This window comes from Podarcis pityusensis, assembly GCF_964106645.2.
Source record: "Podarcis pityusensis genome assembly, chromosome: 1".
Classification (NCBI taxonomy): domain Eukaryota; kingdom Metazoa; phylum Chordata; class Lepidosauria; order Squamata; family Lacertidae; genus Podarcis; species Podarcis pityusensis.
This window is the reverse complement of record NC_138028.1, coordinates 45143039-45168308: the sequence shown is the minus strand read 5'-3', so window position 1 is coordinate 45168308 and position 25270 is coordinate 45143039. Positions and strand designations below refer to the sequence as shown.

The 25270-nt window shown below is 42.4% G+C and overlaps 2 protein-coding genes across 3 annotated transcripts in view; one reads left to right on the top strand and one right to left on the bottom strand.

Annotated features, from left to right (window-relative positions):
* The window catches only part of GANC (glucosidase alpha, neutral C), a 138223-nt gene that overhangs the window by 44051 nt on the left and 68902 nt on the right, over positions 1–25270 (bottom strand). The gene's annotated exons all lie outside the window — the stretch shown is intronic.
* The window catches only part of ZNF106 (zinc finger protein 106), a 43101-nt gene that overhangs the window by 2950 nt on the left and 14881 nt on the right, over positions 1–25270 (top strand). The window contains exons 2-13 of one of the 2 annotated variants that reach the window (XM_080991685.1): positions 4042–4127; positions 5611–5672; positions 11181–11375; positions 13812–15938; positions 16890–17511; positions 18374–18443; positions 20100–20254; positions 20349–20409; positions 21388–21747; positions 22416–23184; positions 23811–23866; positions 24565–24710. In XM_080991685.1, coding sequence (XP_080847811.1) covers positions 4074–4127; positions 5611–5672; positions 11181–11375; positions 13812–15938; positions 16890–17511; positions 18374–18443; positions 20100–20254; positions 20349–20409; positions 21388–21747; positions 22416–23184; positions 23811–23866; positions 24565–24710 — 4677 coding nt within the window. In that variant the 5' untranslated portion in view covers positions 4042–4073. Of the gene's footprint in view, positions 1–4041; positions 4128–5610; positions 5673–11180; positions 11376–13811; positions 15939–16889; positions 17512–18373; positions 18444–20099; positions 20255–20348; positions 20410–21387; positions 21748–22415; positions 23185–23810; positions 23867–24494; positions 24711–25270 lie in introns of those variants that run through there. The other variant, XM_080991686.1, reaches the window with a different exon arrangement.

Sequence of the window (25270 nt, the reverse complement as noted above, 5' to 3'; positions counted from 1 at the left end):
CCAGGGAAGGTAAGCGCAGCGGCTGGGGGTGGGTGGGGAGGAATAATTGCCCCCATACCTCTTCTTCCAACTCCCCCACCCTCCGGTGCCGCTTCTCTGGCCTGCCACAAGGTCTGAGGGATAGTGGACCGGCCTGTGGCAAAAAAAATTGCCGACCCCTGCTCTAGACAGATGGATGCCAAACTGGACTGGGTCCACCACTCACTACTTCCTAAAAAGTGCTGTGGGGTAGGTTTGGAGGTTCTGCCTCCATGGCAACCATAGGTCCAGGAGAATACTCTGGACTTGGTTTTTTTGTTCTGTACAGGAGGAGGGTGATCTGGGTATGGAGGGGCAATATGTGGTCCTTTTCAACTCACAAAAGCTTCTAACCTCTGAAAGGTTAGAAGGTGACAGCCTTTGGAGCAAGGTGGAGCCAAAAGGTTTCCTGACTGCCCTAGGTGGGTTTCCGACTGCTTCAGTCTGTGATCCTCTCAAAGTCCTGGTCAGTCCCTGGAATAAGCAGTGTAGTGTAATGGTTAGAGTGTTGGATTTGGGCCTGGGGGACCTGGATTCAAATCCCTACTCTGCCATGAAGTGCCACTGTCTCTCAGCCTGACTTACATAGTTCAGAGGATGGTTGGGAGGATAAAATGTGGGGAGGAAGAACTGTGTAGGCTATCTTGAGTTCCTTGGAGGAAAGGTGGGATATAAATGTTTTATTTTTTATTATATAGGGAAGGGCAATGTGTTATGCATGGGACTACCTTTGAAGAGCCTTTGGAAGCTGCAGTTGATCTGGAATGCAGCAGCAAGAATTTTAGTGGCCACATAACCATTGGACCATGTTATATCTGTTCTGTATGTTCCAACTGCCAGTTTGCTCCAAGGCACAGCTCAACTTACTGATGATTACCTTTAAACCCTTAATGCAGGGGTGGGCGAAATGCAGCCCTTCAAATCTCTCTACCTGGTCCTCAGAACTCTTCCCAGACCACGCCTCTCACTGGCCTTGTTTGCAACCCCTTGAGTATTTTTGCCCACCTGAAATGTGTCCTTCCATTCTGATAATGCTTCCCTCCATGGGTGATTCAAAGGGTGTCTAGGACCTCGGTTACTGTATGAAGGCAAAATTTACATTTTTTCCCCCATCTTTTTTTTTTTTTTTTGGCAAAATTTACATTTGTTGCTGTTTCCACTTTTGCCTCTGGCTTCACCTGCCGCTGGTATGTGGCTCCTGGAAGGTTGCCCAGAAGGAATGTGGCTGTTGGTCTGAAAAAGGTTTGGCCGGCCGGCCAGGCGGCCGGACAGCCCTAATGGCTTGGACCCAGGATTCCTGAGGGATTGCCTCCCATAGCACTTTATCTGCTCCGAGAACTCTTGCCTTCTGCTCTAGGAAACTGCTGCCCTTTTTTCATTGGAGGAAAGCCTGAGCCTTGGGGTTCTGCCACCTCTTTGCATAGATTTCTTGTTCCTCTTTTGAACCAGCCCATCCTCACTCCCTGTGCTGCTCCCATTGCCCAAATGGTCCTTAGTTTCCTTGCTTTGCCTGCTGTATCCAAGTGGGTGTGGCACAAATCCCCAAGGCCTTCCTGTTGGAGTGTCATACCTGCCAGGTAAATGGATGCGTGAGGTCACCTGGCTCACAAATAGAACAAGGTGGGCCCTGCTGCACCCCTCTTTTCTTCACAGGCATTTTATTCCTCCTGTGACCTTCCCTGGGTGACATGAAAGAGCCCTTGAGAACTTGATTCTAGACCAGAACCTGTTGCCTCTTTGAGTGCAGTCTGAGCGGTCCCTTTGCAGAAAGAAGCTTGCCCTTGCCTCCCATAGTGACAGCCAATAGCAGCTGACCTCCGCCAGTATTTTTAGCCTTCTCTCATAAGTGGCTGCAGTTGATTGGGCAGCTGACGGGAATCCTTTTAAACTCCTCTTGTGATCATGTATAGTTACTCTGATACTCTAATTCACCAAAGCAGGTGTAATTTTAGATCCGCTTGGTAAAAGTCACTTTAATGGAGTGTGCTAACTGATTCTAAAAGCCGGGCCTACTCTAGTGACCTTGCTGTGCCTATTAAGTATTTGGCTTCCCTTCTGCCCAACAAATTCCAGAAACACTGAGCCAATTTTAAGCAATATGCTAAACATACAGTGAGCATTAATTCATCAACTACAAAGCAACGCTCACATAGAATATTAGGCACAGAGAGCAGGTTATAGCCGACAAGGAAATCCACAATATTCCGTATAAGGATTAGCACCTCTTGCTTTTAAGAATACTCGCAAGTTCCTTTTCACATTAAAGTAAGCTTCAGAAGTTTAAAGGGATTTTATAATTTTGCCGCTTGACTGCAGTGATCTTGAACGGCATTCTTTTCATCTTAGAGTCATGAAAGTTATGCCGCAGCTATTGAGGGTTGGGCTGCCCCCCCCCCAATAGATGCTTTAAAGTTTTCTGCTTGGAGTGGGAGACATTTTCCAGCATAACACAAACACACACACACAAAACCTTAAATGTCTGTACCTGACAGAATTTTACCGGGTAGTTTGTTGATGACTCTCTCTACATAAGAGCTCTTCCTCAGTTACTTAAAACTGTGCTTTATACTTCAGAAACATTCTTTTCTGTGAGTTAAAACCTTCGGCAGCTCCTGCATGTAACTGCTAGTCAGTGTGTACAAATGGTACAAGAAAGATGAAAGCGTGCATTCTAATAATGGCAGATTCTGCAGTCTCTTAACATAGTAGCTGTTATGCAGCAGTTTGCGTACTGTATTAAGGGTGTTTTAAATATTGACCCTCGACCTATGTTTCTCGAAAAATACTTTCATGCAGTCATGTCCTGTAATCTACCTGTGCATGTTGTCTGGTATTCTCAATATACTATAATATTACTATAGTAGGATTGTCTGTTTCAGTTAGGAGAAGGCAACACAAGCCCCAGAGCTTGTGTTTAGCCCAGTGAGACTTCCTGTTTAATACTCGTTAAGCAGAATACTATTAAGTATTTATTGTTATCACATCCCACCTATTATCTCAGTAGTTCTTAAAATAAACTTGTATGTTAGTGCAGTGTTATTCCTGTATTAGCAGTAGCGGCTGGCTATTAACCTAAGATGCCCCAATAAGAGCCCAAAACCGACATAGAAAGTGGGGCTCATAGCTATTGCTCTTACATTTCACCAGCTGCATCCTAGTTTGCAAAGCCCTATGCATTCACCATGTGACTTTTCACCTTCAGACAGTTTATTCCAGGAAGGAGATTCTCCCCCCCCCAAAAAAAATAATAATACTGGGCTTACATTACTGCTTCCTGAAATGCCTAATTTTATTTTATTTATTTATTTAATAAAGCTATATACCACTCAATTGTAAAAAAATACCTACCGTTATATACTACTCAAAGCAGTTATACATATTTCTAATATATCTGTTAGTATGAATATCTAGCATGGTTAAATAAACAGTGTAGAAGACATATTTGCACATATCTACTTTAACATGACTAGGATGTGAACAAAAACTGATGTGCTGTATGATGGCATTGCTATACAGCATTTGCTATTTTATTCATCATATGCTGCTTAATCTTTAAAACTCAATCGTTTTCTGTAGTGGTCAAGACATGCTCCTGGTTTTATCTTGAATTTATCAAAACTTTGATTTGATTTTTATCTGAAATAGCAAGAAAAATGATTAATAAAAATGTAGTTTTTACAAAAGAACTATCCTTTCATGACAATAATGTCATTAAATTGCACCATTTGTGCAAGTAAAATTTGAATTTTATCCAACGTATTTCGGTTCTTCAATGTATCCTTCTTCCAGTCCAAGATTAAATGGCCACCATTGGTGCTCAGAAACATTACTTTAGTACTTGATCAAAGAGAGATAGCAGTTAGGTTGCTATGAAAAAGAACTATAGCTAAACTGAAGATGTGAATGACAGAATGAAAATAAAATGGTGTGCTTGGTTGTTTTAATGTCACACTTGGTTTTTCATAAAAACTAGGAAACTGTTGAAGTGTTACTGAATACGGTTTATTTTTTCCCTGTTTGTAGGGGTCGGATAAGACATTTTCAAAGTGTTCACTATGGTCCGAGAAAGAAAATGTATATTGTGTCACATCATATACAGCTCAAAAAAGGTAAACTGAAATGTCAACTATCCCAATCAAATGTAGTTTTCTGAAAGAGGCTATGTTGATTTAAGATGCATATCTTAATTTTCCAGAGGTGTTTCCAGAGTTGTTCAAGGTGGCTTTCATTACATTAAAATCAATTCATATTAATAATGGTAATAATAAATGTTAAGCTCACAATGTTAAGAAACAACAGCAACTACCATAACTTTACTCCAGGAGAAACAAAAAGTTTAAGTGAGAAAGGGCCCAAAAAGGTTTTAAGCCGAGAGCAGAGTAACAACAGAGAAGGGGTTAAGTGGCTCTTTTGTGGCAGTGTGTTCTGCATCCTGTGTGGTGCTCAGAGAAAGCGCCTTTTCATGTTTCCACCGACCATGCTTCAGATGATGGCACTGGGATTTACAAAAGGGCCCCTCTGTGGAAGCCACATTGGAAGTGGTGGCCAGGAAAATTTAATTTCTGAAAGTAATGCAGATTGAATTGTACGTGTATACACCCTTCATACCTGGTGAGGTGCACATGTAATGTGTGCTTGGGTACAAAATGTAAAGTCAGAATTGGACCTTAGAAGAAGTTAATCAGCCAGAGCTCTCAGAGCAAAAATAGAATTAGACGAAATGCATTTGTATAGGTCAGGTCAAGTCCTTAACCACCCAGGAATTTTTGAGGAGGAGAAGGGGTGGGTGGGAGAGGTCTCTTAATAACTATTTTCTCTTCTATTAGAACTGACACGTCCCCATGAGCAGAGAGTCGGATTTCTCAGAGCTCTGCTACAGAGACTAGCCTCACTTTCTGCCCAGAATACACACTAAGTTACAGGATGAATTCCCAGAAACAAATTAGACTAGAACAATACACATTTTAACATTTGTTGAGCTAAAATACTTAAGTGTTGCCCAGTTATCCTTAACACTGTGTGCTTTGTGATTGCTCATAAATCTTCTAATGTGGCTCTCTGGATAATACACATTTAAGAAATGGAGGCCAAATATAATCACACATATAACCGGGGAGGGAAGGTATATAATTGGGAGGGAAGAAGAGCATGTAAAAGACCTAGATATGATTATACAAAGGAAACTAATGAGAAAAAATGGCTGGAAATGTGCAAGCCTTTTCAGATCCATATAAAAGACCCAAAAGAGTGTGTACAATAGTTGCCTAATCAAATAATTGAATCCTAAGAGACAGAGAGAATATTATATATTTGTAGAACAGAACATGTATAATGTGCTTTTTGAACAGTATAAAAGCAGATACCCTTCTTCATTTCTATATTATAAAATGTTGTTTCTCCTCTGTTTAGTGCCACCTTTTCTGCAAAGGTGATTTCGTATTCTAACGCCAGTAAAAAACAGTGGATAGTGGAATAAGCCATCAAAGAAACTGACAAAATTTAATAGGAGGAAATTGATAGATATGGATGAGGAGTACTTAATTATGCTCTGTTTTCTGGCTATTTATACTTTAACACTTTTTCTGCTTTTAGGAGATGGATGAGCACATGAGAAGTATGCTTCACCACAGGGAACTTGAAAATCTGAAAGGGAGGTATGCTTATAACAGTATCAGCTATGTCTTGCTGAAACCTGATGAAGGGCTTTGGAACACAACCCTTCTATCTTGTGTGGAATGCAGTCACTTTAAGTATAATGATATTGGTACCACGCCTTGTATTTAAGCACTAGCCTGGTAGCCATAGGCGACGAGGAACTCCATGCATGCAAGTGAATGCTCTGTCCATCCTCAGCGCTCAGCGCAGCAGCTGAACCGGCTGCCAGAGAAAGAAAGCACAGGAGTAGAGAGGGCTGCTGTAGGAGGGATAGGGGTTCTCTGTTCTTCCTCTGCCAGCCCTCAGCAGGCTACTAAATGTTTACAGGCTAGCAATTTATGTGAACTTGTTCACAAGGATGATTTAAAAGTATTTTCTAGGGTTTTCAGCTTGTTAAGCTCACAGGGCAGTGTCCAGTGAAGTAGTTCTGTTAGGACAAGGATTTGTCTTTGCACAGTGGAACCTCCCTTCTCTCTGCTGTCCCCATGTGTCTCCCCCCGCTCCTCAGATCTGCTCCATAGGGTTGAAAGAACCCCGGGAGCACATGGGGAGTGGAGAAGAAGGGGAAGTTCCACAACCCAAAGTCATTGCACTGACATTACAACTTCGTGGACATCTCCCCTACTCTTTAAAGTTCAAATCAACAGTGATTGATAATGATTTGGTGACTGGGCCAGGGGTTGTTGTTGATGACGTTTATGCTCAGCTGCTTAGGCAGACTTTTGTCGTTACTTCAGATTCTGTCCTGAGGGCTAGGGGTGTTTGTTAACAATTACAGTGGTACCTCTAGTTACAAACTTAATTCGTTCTGGAGGTCTGTTCTTAACCTGAAACCGTTCTTAACCTGAGGTACCACTTTAGCTAATGGGGCCTCCCGCTGCCGCCGCACGATTTCTGTTCTCATCCTGAGGTAAAGTTATTAACCCAAGGTACTACTTCCGGGTTAGCAGAGTCTGTAACCTGAAGTGTTTGTAACCCGAGGTGTTTGTAACCTGAGGTAGCACTGTAAAAGAATTGGTTAAATACAATTTGTGCATCTAGTTACATGCAGCTTGAGTTCAATGACTTCAGATGAATAGATACTTTTATTTTACAGAATGATACAGGGACTCAAAGTAATGTGCAGGTGTTAGAAGATGTCCATTAAGAAAAAAAAGGTAAAATTGAGCTCAGGGCCTGTGGCGAGTGTTGGCATTCTTATTTTCAAGTGAATCGTGGGTTAGTGGGTAAAAATATTGGCTTTGTTACAGAAAGTCTGGGTTTGCTTACCATCTCTGCAGTGGACTTAGCCAAAGAGCACAATGGATGGATGCTGGTCCCATAGCACAAATGGCAGTGGATCAAAACCATCCTCTGCTATGCCTCTTTGCTTTTTCATGTTGCTAGGGATGGCTTAGAAATAGATTAGAAAAATGCCTGGCTGTTAGGTCACAACTGAAGCATGTTTAGAGGTGATACGCTTCTGGTCATCAAGCATGGCTGGCCTCCATCATGACCCACTTGTGAACTTCCTAGCTAGCCACTATGGGGAGACCAGCAATTGAACTGAGCCTTTGGGTATTTCAAAGTTCAGTCAATGTATGTGGAGGAAGGGGGGCGTTATATGCATGTGCACGTGCATGCATAATTTTTAGAGGTGGAGCAAAGCGAGTAAAGTGTTGGAGTGGCTGTCCAAGGAAGAATTTATCTTTACTCGGCTTTTAGAAATGCTTTAGAGTAAGATGCATTTTGTTCATTCTTCGAATCAAGCCTTACAGGGGGCTGACCTTGTTCTTGGCAATGAGACCCCATCTGTTCTATTGCAGAACAGCTGAGAGATGGTTGCTCTGATACCAGAATGTCATCAGCATTAACTTGAGCAGTGTAACTCGAGCTTTGCTTATTCTAGCTAATTTTTAGAACAATAATTTTAAATAACTTCCTAAAATATCCCATTAGGAACCAACCTTTTCTTTTTTCTTTTTACAACTGTTAACATTTCTATAAGTTCTGATGCCAAATGTGGTTCACACTGAAGGTTTAAGCAAGGTTCTATTGGTTTTTATATTTATAATTATCCTGTGTGTGTCTTTGATTGGTTAACATTCACATTAGGGCAGATATGAATGTGTATGATTTATTTCAGTGGTGCAGTGCTCGTGCCTGTCTGTGGTGCGTTGGATTGGGTCAGCTTTTTAACATGCATACGAAAACTTCACCACAGGGACTTGCTTTTCCCTTGTTTAGAGGTATCCTAGTCTAAATCCAGAGGCAACTCATTCCACACAAAGTTATTTTTGCTATCTATGTGACATCCATGAGAGCAGGGAACACTCCTGTTGTATAGACAGTGAGAGGGCAAGTAGTGGTATCCAGGGAGGGAACTGTGCTATACTAAGATACACTGTGTGGGGCGGGGTGTGTGTGTGTTGAGGCAAATATTTTATTTATTGATTTATGTATACTGTGGTACCTCAGGTTACAGACGCTTCAGGTTACAGACTTTGCTAACCCAGAAACAGTACCTCGGGTTAAGAACTTTGCTTCAGGATAATAACAGAAATTGTGTGGCGGTGGCAGCGTGAGGCCCCATTAGCTAAAGTGGTGCTTCAGGTTAAGAACAGTTTCAGGTTAAGAACAGACCTCCAGAACGAATTAAGTTCTTAACCTGAGGTACCACTGTACTTAATTAACACCTCATAAACATGTTCTCTTCACATTATACAAATCAATTCAAAGCACAACCATTATCCACAATAAATCCTAAAACTCCATCTGTCTTGGAGACAACGGAGGAGTGCGCCTTTGGGTTTGCTGTCAAACTACAGTGCCGATTACAGGCGCTAAAACCAACGAATGAGCGGACATACCATAGGGACTTAAAACATGATCTTAAAATGCTAGGAAGAGCACGAAAAGGCTTGTCCTGATGCTGAAACAATAACAATGTGGGCATTCCAAAGTGGTGGGCAGACCCACCACTAAAAAGGTCTCTCTCATTCACCTCAGCTTTGGTTTGAGGGGGCGCTATAGAAAGACGGCTACCATTGTTGTTGTTGTTATAATAATATTAAACCACCATCTCAAGGCAATTTACATGTAAAACAGTTGAAAACAGTTAAAAACACAAAACCGTAAACACATTTAAAACAATACTAAAACCTTATCCAGCTACAAAAACCTGCTGGACTAAAAATCATAGATTGTGGAGTTGGAAGGGTCCCTGAGTATCATCTCGTCCAACCCCCTACAATGCAGCTGTCCTATAACTGTTTCTGGAAAGTGCGGATAGCTGGTGTCTGCCATATTTCAACAGGAATGCTGTTACACAGAACCATACTGAGGCAGCCATACTAAAAGCCCTCCTCTGAGTTACTGCAGAGTTGGCTTCTGAAATCTTTGGCTCTTGCAGGAAATACTTTCCAGTAGACCACAGCAATCTACTGGATGTATAAGGCATAAGGTGACCTGTCCAGCACCTTGAACTTGGCCTGGTAGCAAATGGGCAGCCAGTGTAAAGGCTGCAAGCAAGTTGTTATATGCTTCTGGTAGTCCCACACCCCACCCCACCCCACCCCACCCCAAGAAGCAGCTTAGCCACTGCATTCTGTACCAGCTGCAACCTCTGAATCAATCCAAAGGGTAGCCTCACATTGCAGTAATCCAACTGTGAGGTTACCAACACATGTTCAGTCCAAAGCTCTCATGAGCTTTCAATAGCTGTACAATTCTTTAGTTCCTAGCCTTTGCACTTAAATAGGAGTTGGTGGAAAGTACACAGCTCATTTATTTGAAAGCCTTTTAAAGAGGCCTAACACTTTGTTTAACAATCAGCTGGTCTCTCTTAGTAAACTGTGTAAAAAGGCTGTTAAGTCTAATATAATATCTTGTGAGTGGGTGAAATATTCTCCCTCTCCCCCCCCCCCCCGGGTTTTGCTTTTCACATTTAAAAAAAAGCTGCAGAGGTGGAAGAAAGTTCCTAGGCCTCAACTTCCTTTGGGAGGAATTCTTTACAGGATGGTGAAGATGCTTGTGATCTAGGATGTGTGTGTGGCGAGGGTGTGTGGGTTCTCTCACTTCATTATGAATATTTTAGCCATGTGACTTCACAGCTAGGCAGAAACTCACATATGTAATATATAACAGCACTAAGCTTTTTAAAAAAGCAAAATGCCTAAACTGTGTTTGCCTTTCCCTTAGTATATAGCATACATTTTTGGTTGTTGTTTTTTAAGTGTGCCTGAGTGAGGACAATGTTTCCCAGAGTGAGATGCAGAAAATTTGAGGGGGTTGTCAGTATTTGGGTCAGTGTAGGCTAAGAGAGGTTATTTCTGGTCAGATCACATGGGGCTTAAACAAAGTTTCAAGAGTCTTAGAATTTCAAAAGTGCAGGTTCTAAATGCAAATTCTCCCTCCCCCCCCCATTCCCATGTGGGCCGAAGGAGAGGTCATTGAGTCTTAATGGTCTGCAAAATGTCAACCTCTCTATGAAGATCTATTTCCCCTTCTGTTGCCTATTATGACCTATTATGTACATGTGAAAGTATAACTTTCAGCCCCTAATGAAGTCTGAAGTTCTTGGATGAGTGTTGCAGATCATAGTTACAAAAAACCAAAAATAGTTCATTTGAGAAAATAGTGAAGGTGAATAGCAAAATAAAATTTTTGAATGTAGTTTGCCCAAAGGACTGCAAATATGTATTTTTTTCTGCCCCTCACCCAAAACATGAAACAAAATAGTGTGTGTGTGTGTGATTTCCACCCCCCTTCTTGGCAGACTTAGATGAAACCAGAGTTCACACACTTGTCTGAAACAGTTGTTGGCTTCCTCCAACTGAAACAATTTTGTATCTTCACAATAATCCTTGCGGAGCAGAGAGTGGATTTAGTTTGCATCTTATGAACCAAATAAATGAACCAAATAAAGTAGAGCAAGCAGGCGACTCCCTCCCTTCATTTGCTGTGCTGTAAAGTCTTTGGATTCCAGGCCACTGTGCCAGCTGTCCCAGTTTAGGTTTCACTGCATTAGGATTGGCTGTAGAGGTGCAATGTCCCCTCCTCCTTGCTGATGCTCATTGGGGGAGCGCTGAGACAGAGCTTAAATCTAGAATCTTATCGCTGGGCTTCCCCAGTGCAGCTGGCACCATGGAGGTGCTTCAGAGCAGCTTCTGCTAGCTCTGCAAGCCCTCCACTCTGCCACCTCCTCCGCTATGTTTCCTCTGACAAGGTTTTGAGTACAACAATCCAAGAAGAATCCCAGCTGACACTCTGATTATTCTCAAGTCCTTTACCTCTTGATTGTTGGAAAGAAATCTGAAATCCACCCAGACATCATTGAAATTAACTACAACCGCAAAAGGAAGAACTTTTAAACCTGCAGGGTTTTCAAAAAGCTGCAATGCAGATTGCTAGACCTTGTGCACGTTTGATGTGACACTTGCAGATTCAGAGGAAACTGAGTTAAGATCAGCAGCGTTTGCCATGCCTGTGGGAAAAATTGAATGTCCAGCTTCTCCATCTTTCCCCAGGGACAGCAATCATGAGTGCCAGGTGTGCAGGGTGACAGTGGTGGGCTTGTCGGCGTATGCCAAGCACATCTCCAGCCAGCTGCACAAAGACAACATCGAAGCCCACGATGGAGAAGAAGGGAAAGAAGAGACTAACGAAGAATACTTTGACAAGGAACTCATCCAGCTAATTAAACAAAGAAATGAGCAGAACCGGTGAGTGTGTTCACGTGTTCTTAGCAGTTGCGATGTGGAGTTCTTCAACACTCTTTGAATATAGGGAAATGATGCCAAGAGTGTACTGTGCCTTTAGTATAGTCCGTGGCCGCGGCTGGGAAAGTTGTAAGAGCTGCATAAGTTACTATTTTTAGTATGCAATTTTGTAGCATTGCCCAAAGACCACTTGTAGACCAACGGAGCAGATAACTCTGCGATGGACCGTTAAACTTGGTTTCCCTGGCTTTAAATCAATATACGGGGCCTCTTCTTGCAAACTTATCTGTTGTACGTTTTTGCTCATGCTGCGCACTGCAGAACTGGAAAACCTTTTGCTAACTGAGCCTATATCATTTGTAGCCTACTTTTTTAGACCATATAAAATTAAATTGCATCTAGTGTAATGAGAATGCATTATGTTTCATAGTTAAATATGCATGCTCGTATTTATTAGAAATTATTTAATTGTGAAAACTATTATAGGGACCATAGAGCTGTGAAACGAGGCTATTTATAGGTTTGTTCCTTACTGTTCTGTCTGTCAGCTGAACCTGGAACCATTTTTACTTCTCTGTTGTCTAGAAACGCATTTGGGTCTTGAATGAAATCCTTTATCCAATTTATGGATAGAATTCTGTACTCTAGGTTTTTCTGCATAACTTCAAATTGTGTTTTAATCTGCTGTGTAGTGTTCATTGCTTGTGTCATGATACATTTTGCTATGTGTGGTTTAAATAACGTGAATCTACTTTGGCTTTATTGCACATTTCTTGCCTTCCATGGGGTGGATCTGTGGACACTTCTGATCCCATGGGGTGTAATAGTGGTTACCAATTCCTCTACCTCCTGCTGCCTTCCCCAGTATGTGTTGGAGGGTGGTCAAAACTCTGGAGCGTGGTTTACTTTGAGGGTGGGGGTTGCTGGTGGTGGAGAAGAAAACAGTGAACTACCATCACCATCCCGTTTCAACCATTCCATTCCAGTCACACAGCAGAATCTTTGCATCCAAGTAAATCTATCTTTAGGATACACTCTTTGTGTTGTAAGTGAGCCACATCAATCAGCTTTCTTCTAATAACATTCAACATAGTGAACATTTCTCTAGCTGGCAGAAGTTAAATTTTTCCCCTATTCCTCTGTTTGGATTCTTTGTAGGGGATGTTTGAAACTTCCTAATGAATTGAACTTGGCAGAGGAGGAAAGTATTAAGCACACGTTCTTGATCTAGCATGAGCAGAGGTGATGGGGGTGGGTGGAAATCTATCAGTCCTCGTGACTTTCTTTTCTCCTTGTAAGTTGCAATGATCTACAGATTCAATAATAATTGAAGTCCAGTTATGGAACTACTAGAGCGTTTGAGTCTTGTCAGAGTTAAAAAGGGATCTGGAACTTGAAACCTGAAGCATACCCGTGATCAGGGGTTGTGAAGATGGATGCCATAGTGTGAAATTTTCCTATCCTTATGTCTCCAGTGGCCTACAGGGAGAAAGGAAAAATAGCCCTCTTGATTTTTTTACAGGATAATGAAGGTCTGGAATTCGGCCTAACGTTGCTAGGAATATTGCGCTAGCTATGAAAAAGCAAGCATTTTTCCTTGGAATGTGTGATAAGCCTTTTAATGTATTTTGCTGGCAGATTTAAATCCTGCCCTTTGGGCAACCTGCCAGCAGATTGCCAAATCACAAGCATTGTAATACGTGGTCTTAGAAAATCCCGTTATATATAATGCATATAAACTGAATCTTTTTTCCTGAAGCTAGAGCATCTTTCACTGAAGCTAGGCAAGGTAGCTGTCTACATACAGCACAGATGTTGAATTTGCATCTTCAGGAGGACTGGTTACTTTTCTTAACTTATTTTTAGACAATATTTTAAAACATTATATGCTTCCAATATACTTTTCAGTTCACTATCATGTAGTAGGTGGACGGTGAAGCTGATGTGGTATATGGCATCTCTCTCCCTGATGAATAATCCCAAATGGGAGAAGAAATATTTTCTTCATTCTTCAACAGCACAGAAACATCCTTTCTCCCAGAGATCCTTTCTGCCTTCCATAGCTATCCTCTAAGATTGGGGGAGTGACCAATAGGACTGCCATCATTGTCATGTGTGCAATTAATCCTTGTTTCATTTAATGAATGACTGTAACATAATTATGCTGTATTTATGTGATGAAGCAGTGGAGACTGATTTGTATATGACATTTCTGCCGGTTGACTAATTGAAAGGCTATCTCAGGCTTACCTCACTTGGCAGTACAAATCTCCAGCCTCTGCTTGCCTTTGGTCAGCACACCAGGGGCAAAATGCAGGTCTATTGCTCAGAGATATTTTAGATCAGGCCTAATTATTTTTTTGAAAACTAACTGTTATTGCAAATGAGTGAAAATACAGGTTATTTAGTCTCCAGATTAAAATACTTCTATCTTTATAGGGCAGGTGAAGTGTGCCGTGTGAACCATGAAACAGAAAACAGTGACAGGAGATTACAAAGAAGACAAGATGAAAGAACTTATCAAGACCGAGACACTTACGATTCATCATCAAGATATCATTGTGGACCATCGCAGAGGGAGTGGAACTGGGAAGGTGACGGTTTCTTAAATCCCAGACAAGGCCAATTCACACACCCTGCAAGGAATCCTAAGAATGCAAACAGGCATCTGAGCAAGCAGAGAGGACGACCTGGGTGGCATCAGAATAATACTGGAGTGTCTCCAAATCGCTATCATAACTATGGGAATAATGGAGGTGCTTGGCATCAGAATGCCAGAGGAGGAATACCAGGATGGCACCATGGCGGCAGGGGAAGAAGTTCCAAGTGGAATTCCGAAGGAGAAAATACATTTTCTTACTGGCAAGCCAAAAATTCAGGTGGAAACTGGAAGCCTGGTCGACAAAACGGAAGGGGGTGGAATTTAGGAAAAAGCAGGGCTCCAAACAATAGTTCCCAGTTAGATAGTGTGGATGCTTCCTGGTTAAAAAGCAAAAGTGCACAGGATAAATACAATAGAGAAAGATATGCATGGCAGTGGCAAGACAGTAGTTCTATGGTGCCTTATATGGGCCTTGCTAATGAAAATGACAACAGGGATTGTGTTTTGGATTTCACTAGTGATCAGCTTCCTTCAGATGGGTTACTAAACTTTGGTGTTTCTGAGCAACCAGAGAGCAAGACCTCCAAAGTCAATGGAAAGAGCAACAGCCCTTCCCGAGAAAAAACAAATCGCTGGGCTCCATATCCCTCTCTAAAAACGATAGAACAGCAGCCACTGTGTGATGAGAATGTAGCTACAACTCCGGAGAAAGCAGATTCTGGTCGTCTGTCATGCTCTCCATCGTCTCCAAAATGCACAGATCCTAAAACCAATAACCCCAAACTGAAAAAATGGGAAGAGACTTATTCAGCGTCCCCCAATTACAAAATGGCATCCAACAAACTTGTACCATGTAAGAAGGCAGTAGACGTAACTAGTGAGAAAAAATCAGACCAAGCTGAAGGCAAAGGTAACAGGATGCCATCTTTGAAGTCCCCACTTCTGGCTATTCCCGATATAAAGCCATCTTCTCAAAAAAGAAGCCCAAAGAATCTCTTGAAACATGTCCAGCTTTTGTTATCCTCATCATCCGGAGAAAGCCAGAGCCAACTAAATGCACTAAATTTAGATGCTAACAATTCCTCCTCCTTTGGATCCAAGCTGAGTAATGAATGTAATGGCAATAACAGTTTAAAAGGCACCACACATGTGCGTAGCAGCAATGAAAATCTAGATGAAGCATTAAAAAATGCCAAAGAAGAACTTGAGTATAGCCAGTCTTTCCAAAACTCTTGCTTGGTACCTTGTAGATATACTCAGACTGATGGGAATGACAAATGGAGTACTGAAGGTCCAGGATTGTCTCTGAAGATGCATGAGCCCCAGAAAGATGGACTGGAGGATGAGAACTCTGGAGATGGAACAGGAACCAAAAGTACTCACTCTAATGCTTTCTCAACTTGTGATCTTGCTGAACCTGACCATACGGCAACTAAAAAAGGTGGCTATCTATTAGAGTTGAAGAATACTGGTAACAAATATACCAAATTCCAAATGGGCTCTCTATCTCTATCCAACTTTCAAGATGACCTAGAAACAGACTTGAAAGCATCCCTGGAAGAGGATGGTGACGGAAGCACGACTAAATCAAATGATGCTCCAGAAGAGGAAAGCTATGCAGTTGATTCTAATCACGAGCTGCAGAAAGATGCAGGAGGGCAGCCCTCTGGCCCTCTTCTTCCCGAACTGAGTAAACTTGGCTTTCCAGCTTCTCTCCAAAGAGACCTAACGTGGCGCACCAACTTGAAGAGCAAAACTGGCTCACATCTACCTGAGCCCAACCTGAACAGTGCAAGGCGCATTCGCAATGTCAGTGGCCACCGGAAGAGCGAAGCTGAGAAAGAATCAGGGCTCAAGCCTACTTTGCGGCAGATTATTAGCGTGTCTCGAAGAAATGTCAACTGGGAGCAGGTAATTCAGCAGGTGACAAAGAAGAAGCAAGAACTTGGCAAAGGTTTACCCAGGTTTGTGGTCTTAATCAGATTTGAAACTGTATTGTAATCAAAGATCTATGCATTTAGCAAATGTATAGGCCACCCTTCGGTGCAAAACTCCTAGGGTGGCCTATGCATTTACGAAATAAAAAAACCTGTACGTTTCTTGGTTGAGAAGATGCATTAGGGACTTAACAGTTTGCTTTAAAGGGGTATTATGTGGTTAGGAAAAGGGATGTAAGAATAAGAAACAGTTTCACATTTTTATTTACATTTATATGCAAGATTTCCCACAGTATAGGTTCCTCCCTGCCTAGCTCACCATTTGCCTTCTGTTAACTGCCACGAAATCTTGGTTCACATATACAATCTTTGCCTTTAAACCAGCTGATCAATGCACAGCTGCAGCGTTCTCAGCCCAGTGAGTCAGATTTGCTACAGTTGTTCTAGATTTCCATCTTTTAAAGAGGAACTGCAGCTGCTGCAGATATGTTAGTTAGTTTGTATTGTAACTATGTAATTTTTTTAATTACAATTTTCAGTGGAACAATAACCAAATCTCTTCCACTTCCACCCTTCTCAGTGAAAGGTGATCCACTGGTTTAATGTAGGCAGTCAATGTAATTTTGCCATCACAATTACGTTTGCCAGAGGTAAACTGCTTTTGCAGTATCCTCCTAGTTTCCTTCTGTGTTGGAGAAAATATCATTGACCTGTTGTTATGTCGCTGCTTGCTATTTGAAAGTGTTATTTTGGGTTCTGATTTCCCGAAGAGCTGTCCTGATAGGTGGATCTTCAGGAACTCAGTAACCAAAAAGGTAAGACAACTGTGAATTTCAAATCTTTGGGTAATAACACAGCATCATTGCTATTGCAGAGCTAGCCATACATGAAACTTAATTTTTAACAGTTCTGTGTTAGCCTTTATTTTTGGTAGAGTTTTCACTACTGAGTGTTTCACGATCACTATTGTTTTTTAAGGTTTGGCATTGAGATGGTTCCTCTCATCCAGAATGAACAAGAGGAACTTGAGTTGGATGAAGAAGGTGACCTGACCAGCCTTGAAGGTTTCCACTGGGAAGGGATATCCCTAGGCTCCCCTGGGACTGTTAGGAAACGTAGTCTCTCCGAAAGCAGTGTGGCTGTAGATAAGACCACCTCCGTTTATAGTTTTTTCAGCAGTCAAGGCCCAAGCAAAGAAAATGAACAAATGAGCTCGGTTGCCAACACTGAGGATGTAACATACGGCTCCCAGATGCTTGCAGTTGCTGTGGCTGGTGTGAAACAAGAGTCTTCTTCTCTCCCTTCCTCACCGTACATGTCTGACAGGACTGATTCCAGGGGAAGGAGGCTCAGCCTACAGTCTCCCCCTAATGTTAACAGACTCACAGCGTTTAGTGCAGGACAAAGCCCAAGAAGCCCTGACTACAGGGCCCAGGCCTTTGAAACTCAAGACATGCTGGAGAGTCCAGGGGAAAGGTTCTGTATGGCTTCAGCCCTCGCAGCATTCAGCACTCTAGATGCCGCTACAGACAGCAGCTACACATCGGGCAACGAGCAGAATGACAGCCAGGGAATTGGCAAAAAAAGAAGAGCGACCGGAGTAAGTGGTCCAAATACTCATGGAATCCATTGTGCATTTAAAACCTTGTGACAGAATCTGAAAACGGCCATGGGTGTAAGAATACCTGGACACATCCTCTCTTATATCAAATGCCTTATTTCCACTAGCACCAAGGACTTCCACTAGCACCACAGAACTTCCCCTCCCTCTCCTCTTCCTTGTATGTCCCCTAAATATTTTCTGAACCCTCCAGAGCATATTTGGGGATGGCATGTGAAGTTTCATTATGCAAATCGTAACCCTTGCACTAGCAGAACTACATTGTTAGATTCCGCCGATTACAATTGGTCATGGCAGCTTCTTTGGTCCATAGCAGAAATGAGAAACTGAGGGGCCATATGCGGCCTTCATCTGGCCCCTAGAACTCTCCCAAGGCCACACCCCTCATTGGCTTCACACCTTCCTTGAGCAATTATGCCAGGCTAGAATATGTCCACTTAATGCCTGTTAAGTGGATGTATGATCAAGAGGACTGAGGAATTCGGTTACTATTCAAAAACAAAATTGACACCTCAATGGAAATGCATAGAATCATAGAATCTTACGGAGTTGAAAGGGACCCCAAGGGTCATCTAGTCCAACCCCTTGCAATGCAAGAATATACTGCATGTTTATTTCGCTTTAGGTTCTGCGGGGCCTAACTTAAATTGTGTCTAACTTGTCCCTTTGATTTCACTGGAGCCAAAATCCAGCCTATAGGTTGAATCCAACCAATTGTGTCTCCTGTGTGTTCAAACACTTCTGCCTCAAATAGGCTTGGTACACAATTTGTGTCTTGGAACATCTACCAAATTGTGTTATATGCTAGTTTAGCTAACAAAAATATGTATTTAATTTGCAGGAGGGATCCTCTCCTGAAATTCCAAGTCTAGAAAGAAAGAATAAAAGAAGAAAGATTAAAGGCAAAAAAGGTGGGTCACAGTGATAAATTAGTTGGCACTGCATTATTTTTCCCCAGTCTAAATGTTTTAGGAGGCCAGTCAAATGTGTAATGATAAAGTGGGCAAAGGATGTGGGAGATAACATCCAAATGTCAGAATGGGAAAATTTTTGGGAAAATGTTTTGAAATTTACAGCTTGTACATTGATAAAATAAAATTAAATGAAAATGATGTATAGGTGGTATTTAACACCAGTTAAATTAGCACAAATGTACAAATCAGGAGGGGGAAAATGCTGGAAATGTAAAGAAGTAGAACGTATGTTTTATCATATGTGGTGGCAATGTAAAGTAATAAAAAAGTTGAAAAAACTTTAAAATAACTTTTGTTAAAAAGCCTGAAGTCTTTTTATTAGGAATTCTAGGAAAGGAGATACCTAATAATAATAATATCTCATTGTGTATGCGACAACAGCCGCATGAGTATTGATAGCCCAATGCTAGAAATAGGAAAGGATCCCCACAAAAAAAGATTGGCAAATTAAGTTAATGGAATATGTGGAACTGGCTAAATTAACAGAGAAACTCAGAAATCAGGATAACAAATTTAAAAACAAATGGGAAGTTTTTATTATACGTATATCAAAGCACTGTAATACAAGTTGATACATCAGCAGGATTCTAAGAAACATTTGCATTATTATGATAAAAGAAAGAATTAGATATAATTAGATGGACAATATAACTTGGACATGCATAAAGTAATCATGCAATAACGGAACTATGGGAGGGGGTAGAGAAAAGTCAGGAGACTAGAAAAATCCCACTTTTGGATATTTTATTGAATGTATAAACAGCATTATGAAGTTTTTATTACTTTCTTTTAAAAACTTTTTCTTATTAATGTTTATCTATATGTGATGTTTGTTACAGTTAAAATTAATAAAAATATTGTAAAGTAAAATAAAACAAATGTTTTAGGAGGCCCACCAAACAAATTTTGATTATTTTTGTTCTCCTCCCTTGAAGCCAAACTCTGTTGCATAGGTTTCCCATGAGTGGTGCCTTCCTTGGGTTGATAAAGGAAGACTGACCATTACTTGTGGACTATGCCAAGCTCATAGGGACGCGGGTGGCGCTGTGGGTAAAACCTCAGCGCCTAGGACTTGCCGATCGCATGGTCGGCGGTTCGAATCCCCGCGGTGGGGTGCGCTCCCGTTGCTCGGTCCCAGCGCCTGCCAACCTAGCAGTTCGAAAGCACCCTCGGGTGCAAGTAGATAAATAGGGACCGCTTACTAGCGGGAAGGTAAACGGTGTTCCGTGTGCTGCGCTGACTCGCCAGATGCAGCTTCGTCACGCTGGCCACGTGACCCGGAAGTGTCTGCGGACAGCGCTGGCTCCCGGCCTCTAGAGTGAGATGAGCGCACAACCCTAGAGTCTGTCAAGACTGGCCCGTACGGGCAGGGGTACCTTTACCTTTACCTATGCCAAGCTCATCAAATAGAAGTACAAATTTAATACTGTGCTTGATACCTCATCTCTTCCAATCTCCTTTCACTAGGAAGCAACGTGGCAACTTACTCTAATGAACTGCGTCTCAGAAAGCTGACATTTGCCAAATACCTTCTGAATGTCCTAAAAGTGGCAGCAGGCTGTCTCATATCTTGAAACTTACTTTCTCTTGCAGAGCGTTCGCAGGTAGACCAGTTGTTGTCTATTTCTCTGAGGGAAGAAGAATTGAGTAAGTCCTTGCACTGTGTGGATGGGAGCCTTGTGCCAGCTCGAGCTGCTCTGCAGGCAGCTTATATTGAAGTCCAGCGACTGCTTGTACTGAAACAGCAGGTACTTTGACGTTTCGAAGGCCATCAGCTGTAACTCTGAAGATTTCAGAAGGATGTCTTCTGATAGACCTGACTGAATCTCTCTTGTCTCCTAGATATCGGTGGAAATGGGCACTTTGAGAAGCCAAAGAATTCAGATCCTGCAGGGATTGCAAGGTACCTTGCATTGCTTTGGGAGTCCATTTTTATTAAAGTTACTCAGGTGCCCAGTAGTAATGCAGAACCATGATGATAATCTGAGACCACCTCTTGGCAGTTCAGGCAGAGAGGCTTGTGAGCAGCTGGGTCCATGGAATATAGCAGCAGAAACTGCCCCAAGTGTCTATAGTAAGAACGTATTTTCTCTTGTAGTTTGGTTCCTTGAATTATTCAAGACTCTAAAACTCCACCATAATGAGTCTCTCCAAATAGTAGTTAAAGGAAAAACAAAGGAAAAGAGGATTTGGTGAATGTTGTAATGCAGGGGTGGATCTGCAGATGTTGTTGGACTACACATCCCATCAGTCTCAGCCAGTGTGATCAATGGTCAGGGATGATGAAAGTTGTAGTCAACCTCTGGAGATCCTCAGGTCCCTGCTGTAGCATTTACTCAAGACACGGGTATGTAAGGTCCCTGAGTGCTTTGAAATCTCTGAGGTACTGACAGTGAAGGAAAATAGATAGTGGAATAAGAGGCAGCTCACTGATCATAGAGTATCAGTTAACACAAGAGTGGATGAAGAGGTTAGGAGAGCAGCCCCTATTTTTTCTGTCAACAGCCCACTGTGTGAAGCCATTGTTTATTGTTGGATTACAAACCATGACTTGTTTCACCTATGGTTTGGCATTATGCCTGAACTCAGCAGTCATGCTTAACCATAGTTCATTGGGCCACCTTATCCTATATGCTCACCGAGTTACAAAGACAAGAGCAGTGGGAAAACAAACCAAGCTTTGAAGAAATGAGCCATAGGGTTTTTTTGTTTATCTATAGGACTGTTTGTGGCTTGTTGAGCAGACCATGGTTAAAATGAAACCTGGATTACTGTTATATGTGAACTTGGATTTGGGGAAATTCAGGGCAGAGCTTGTCCCTCATAAGCCTTGTTTGCTTAAGAGATTTTAATGTGAAATGCATCCATGTTGTCTCCTTAGAAACCTATGAACCTTCCGAACAGCTGCAGCAACTTCAACCCAGTGGCTCAAATGAAAAAAGAAACAACAAACTTCAGCCAACACAGGATCTAATTGCTAATCCAGGTGGTCTTGTTCCTCTTTTGGAATCTGCTTCACCTCTCTCTGCCCAGATACCTGCAGTTCCTTTGGCAGCTCCTGTCCTTGCAAGCACCCCACCTACATTCCAAACCACTGGTGGCATTGGAGCCATCACAATCCCGGATTCATCTGTTCAAATCAAGCAAGAACCTGCATCTCCAAAGCCTAGAGAGGAGAGCATGAATATTCCTGAACAGAGGTTTCCATGTTCTTCACAGGGAGAGGCTCTGTTTCAGAATGGTATGTTGTCTTCTGCAGGTGATAATTCTGTCTATTAATATTGTTTGTTTGTTTAATTTCTATACCGCCCTCCATCCAAGGATCACAGGGCAGTTTGCAATGGAAAAACACAAAATACCTAACATAGTAACAAACAAAACCAATGCCCACTCATAGTAGTATTTATTATTATCTATGTGTGTGCCCCAGAATTTCCCAGTCAGCCCAGAGACATGCCAGTTGTGCACAAAACTCTGAGCATGTGGTCTGTCAAGAGGACTATTGGCTTCTCATCTCCAAAGTATGCTTCTTACTTGCATCCTTGGAACAAAACAATTCAGGGATGGGGAATTGTGGCACTCTCACATGACCAATGATCAGGGATGATGGTCAACAGCATCTGGGAGGCTGCAGGTTCCTCATCCCTGGTGTAGGTTAGAGAGCAAGACCTTGCAAGTTCTCATGGAAAGAGGTTGGAACCCAAAGTCTTTCTGGTTGCAATCCAGTGTTTGACGCTAAATTACACGAGCTATCAAGGTGATTATATGGAGGCGACCATGTTGATTAATAGTTTGTACATCTGGGATGCTCTGTAAGTTACCACTTAAAGCCACATATGACTAAGGCTGGGATTCACAAATGCCTAATTGGCCATGTCAAAGTGAAAAGGGCTATTTTATCTTCTTCAGGGAATACGAGCCAACAACCTTTGCTGTACCCAGTAATCTCTGCTACCATGTCTTTGTCTGCACTTATTGATTTCCAAGAGTCTAATCAAGATATGCAGAAACCTGTTCCAGATAAGGGAAGGGCCAGGTCTTCCCCCAGCTATTCACCATCGCTCTTGGCAGAGAAGGCAGAAGAAAACAAAATCCCACCAGACAACACAGTTGTAGAACAGTGCAGTAGCTCCTTTCAGAGCCCAACCTTTCCCCCTGAACTGCCTGCGGATGAAGATCCCAGACAGGCAACGGAGCAGATGGCGGTTTCTGCACTGGTCTCCGTGGAGAGCAAAATGAGCAAGAAAAAGAAGAAGTTGAAGAAGAAGAAAGCACTGCGAGCAGCCCATGTCCCTGAGAACAGCGATACAGAGCAGGATGTAAGTGACATGAAGCCTTTAAGGAAAGTCAAGATGGTAAAGGGGACCAGAGGGGGCAAAGTTACAACATCCACCCCTCCAAAGCAAGAGGATGCAGAGGCTGCTCAGGAAGGAAAGCGGAAGAAAGACGAGAATGAGAGTGACACGTCTCTGGAATTTGTGGAAGTCCCCAAATCTCCTCTGGAAGTGGTTGCCATCAGTTCATCAGAATCGGGGGATGAAAAACCAGACAGCCCTTCTAAGAGGGATGCTCTGAGTTCCTCAGAGCAGCTTCTGAGAGAGGCGTCTCGGTCTGGCTACGATGAAGTGAGCTCTACCAGTGAGATTGGAACAAACTACAAGGATGGCATTGGCAGAAGGTAAGCTGGAAAACAGGTGTTATATCCAGGGAAGTCGTCCCATTTGTGCAAGGACTTACACTTATGCAACAGAACTTCCTCTCCCTCACCCCATGCCCCTGAATTTGTTCTGAGGGCCCCTACAACCCTCTAGAGGCGGCGGGGGGGGGGGCAGAGGAGAAGAAGCAATGGGAAGTTCCATAGTGCAAGCAGAATTCCTTGCACGAACACGGTGACTTTGTTGGACACAACTCTCTGTGTGTACATTGATTGTGTATCCATGAGCTACTGTGTTTTTAAAAAATCTGTTTATGATGTACTCTTAGTGATGTTATAGTCTCTCTATTTTGAGTTTGTTTATTGCCTCAGGAACCTTTGGACAGAGAAGTGTTTTATAAATACCATAAAAGAGATTGCAGGAAATTTTCCATACCGAAGTACATTTAAATAATTGAAAAATAATTATTGGAGAATGGAAACTTAGTGTCACAGAGTGCTTTGTGACTGCTGCTTCATTGTCCTGGTGATAGCTATGTTTCTTTTCCCTATACACATTTTCCATACAAGGCCTTGTAGCCAAGCATTTTAAATTAAAGTCCTTTGTGTTAGCATTCTGTAATAGCCGTGGCATTCTCTATCTTCTGTAGTGTGGCTGAGACTCAAACGTCCATATCTTCAATAAGAGGATCAAAAAACTCATCAGGTATATATATATTTTCTAATGGAAAAATAAGCACATGGGCTTTGTGGGGAGGTGGGAGAGAGTTGAGCAGCTCTTTGCAATATGGAGTGCTATAGCATCATCTGTGTTCCCAAACATGACTCCAAACCCAGAAAGCTTGCTTAAAAGCACACAACAACAAATACTAATACTCTGCTTCAGTCAGTATGGCCAGTGGTTGCAGAAAATGGGAGCTGTAGTCAAGCAGGCACCTCCACTGTATACTTTTTGGTGCCTGCTAAAAACATGCTTGTTTAATCAGTTTCTCAGAAACAGGAACTGTTCACCACAGTGCCTCCATCTTGCCAAGAGTCAAGCTCAGCTTATTCCTAATGTGTTCTTAAGCCAAAGACTTGTTTAGATATACTTATGAGGTAGCTCATTTCATATTGTGATTTCCTCACCCACCCTAGCTTACAACTTGACTCCTTTTCTTATTCCTTCAGTCAAGGAGCTTTTTACCATTACAATATGTTGGGTTTATTGGGGTTTATTATTATTCTATTGCTGTTTGGTTGGTTGGTTGGTTGGTTTTGCTATAGTCAGATACCGTTCATTGGTTCAGCACCTGGTAGTTTTGAGTGGATGTTTTCTTTCTTTCCTCTTTCAGTTTTCTTTTACCATGGTGTTATGAGCAGTATGTTTAGTTAACGGAAGGCTTTGACAATTGCATTTGACAGAAGTCTCCTCAGAGCCAGGCGAAGAGGAAGAACCTACGGAAGGGGCCTTTGAGGGTCATTCAGCTTCAGTGAATGCGATTCAGATTTTTGGGAATTTGTTGTACACCTGCTCAGCAGACAAAACCATCCACGCATATAACTTGGTGGTAAGTAGACTGTATAAGAGGCTGGCTGTGGAATGTCTCGCTGCCTTCTGAGTTTGCAATCGCTTCCCCCCACCCCATAAGTTCTATTGAAGCAACAGTCAGCCACTCAAACTATTGAGAAATGAGCATAGCTCAGATCGGATAAATACAACTAAAGCAGAGCAAAATGGCATCAAGATTTGAGATGGGGGAAGGAGTCTGTGAGAAGTGTGTTTTAGCAATGAATAGTAAAAGGTAAAGGGACCCCTGACCATTAGGTCCATTCGTAACCGACTCTGGGGTTGCGGCACTCATCTCGCTTTATTGGCCGAGGGAGCCGGCGTACAGCATGACTAAGCCACTTCTGGAGAACCAGAGCAGCGCACGGAAATGCCGTTTACCTTCCCGCTGGAGCGGTACCTTATTTATCTGCTTGCACTTTGACATGCTTTCAAACTGCTAGGTTGGCAGGAGCAGGGACCGAGCAATGGGAGCTCACCCCGTTGCGGGGATTCGAACCACTGACCTTCTGATCAGCAAGTCCTAGGCTCTGTGGTTTAACCCACAGCACCACCTGTGTC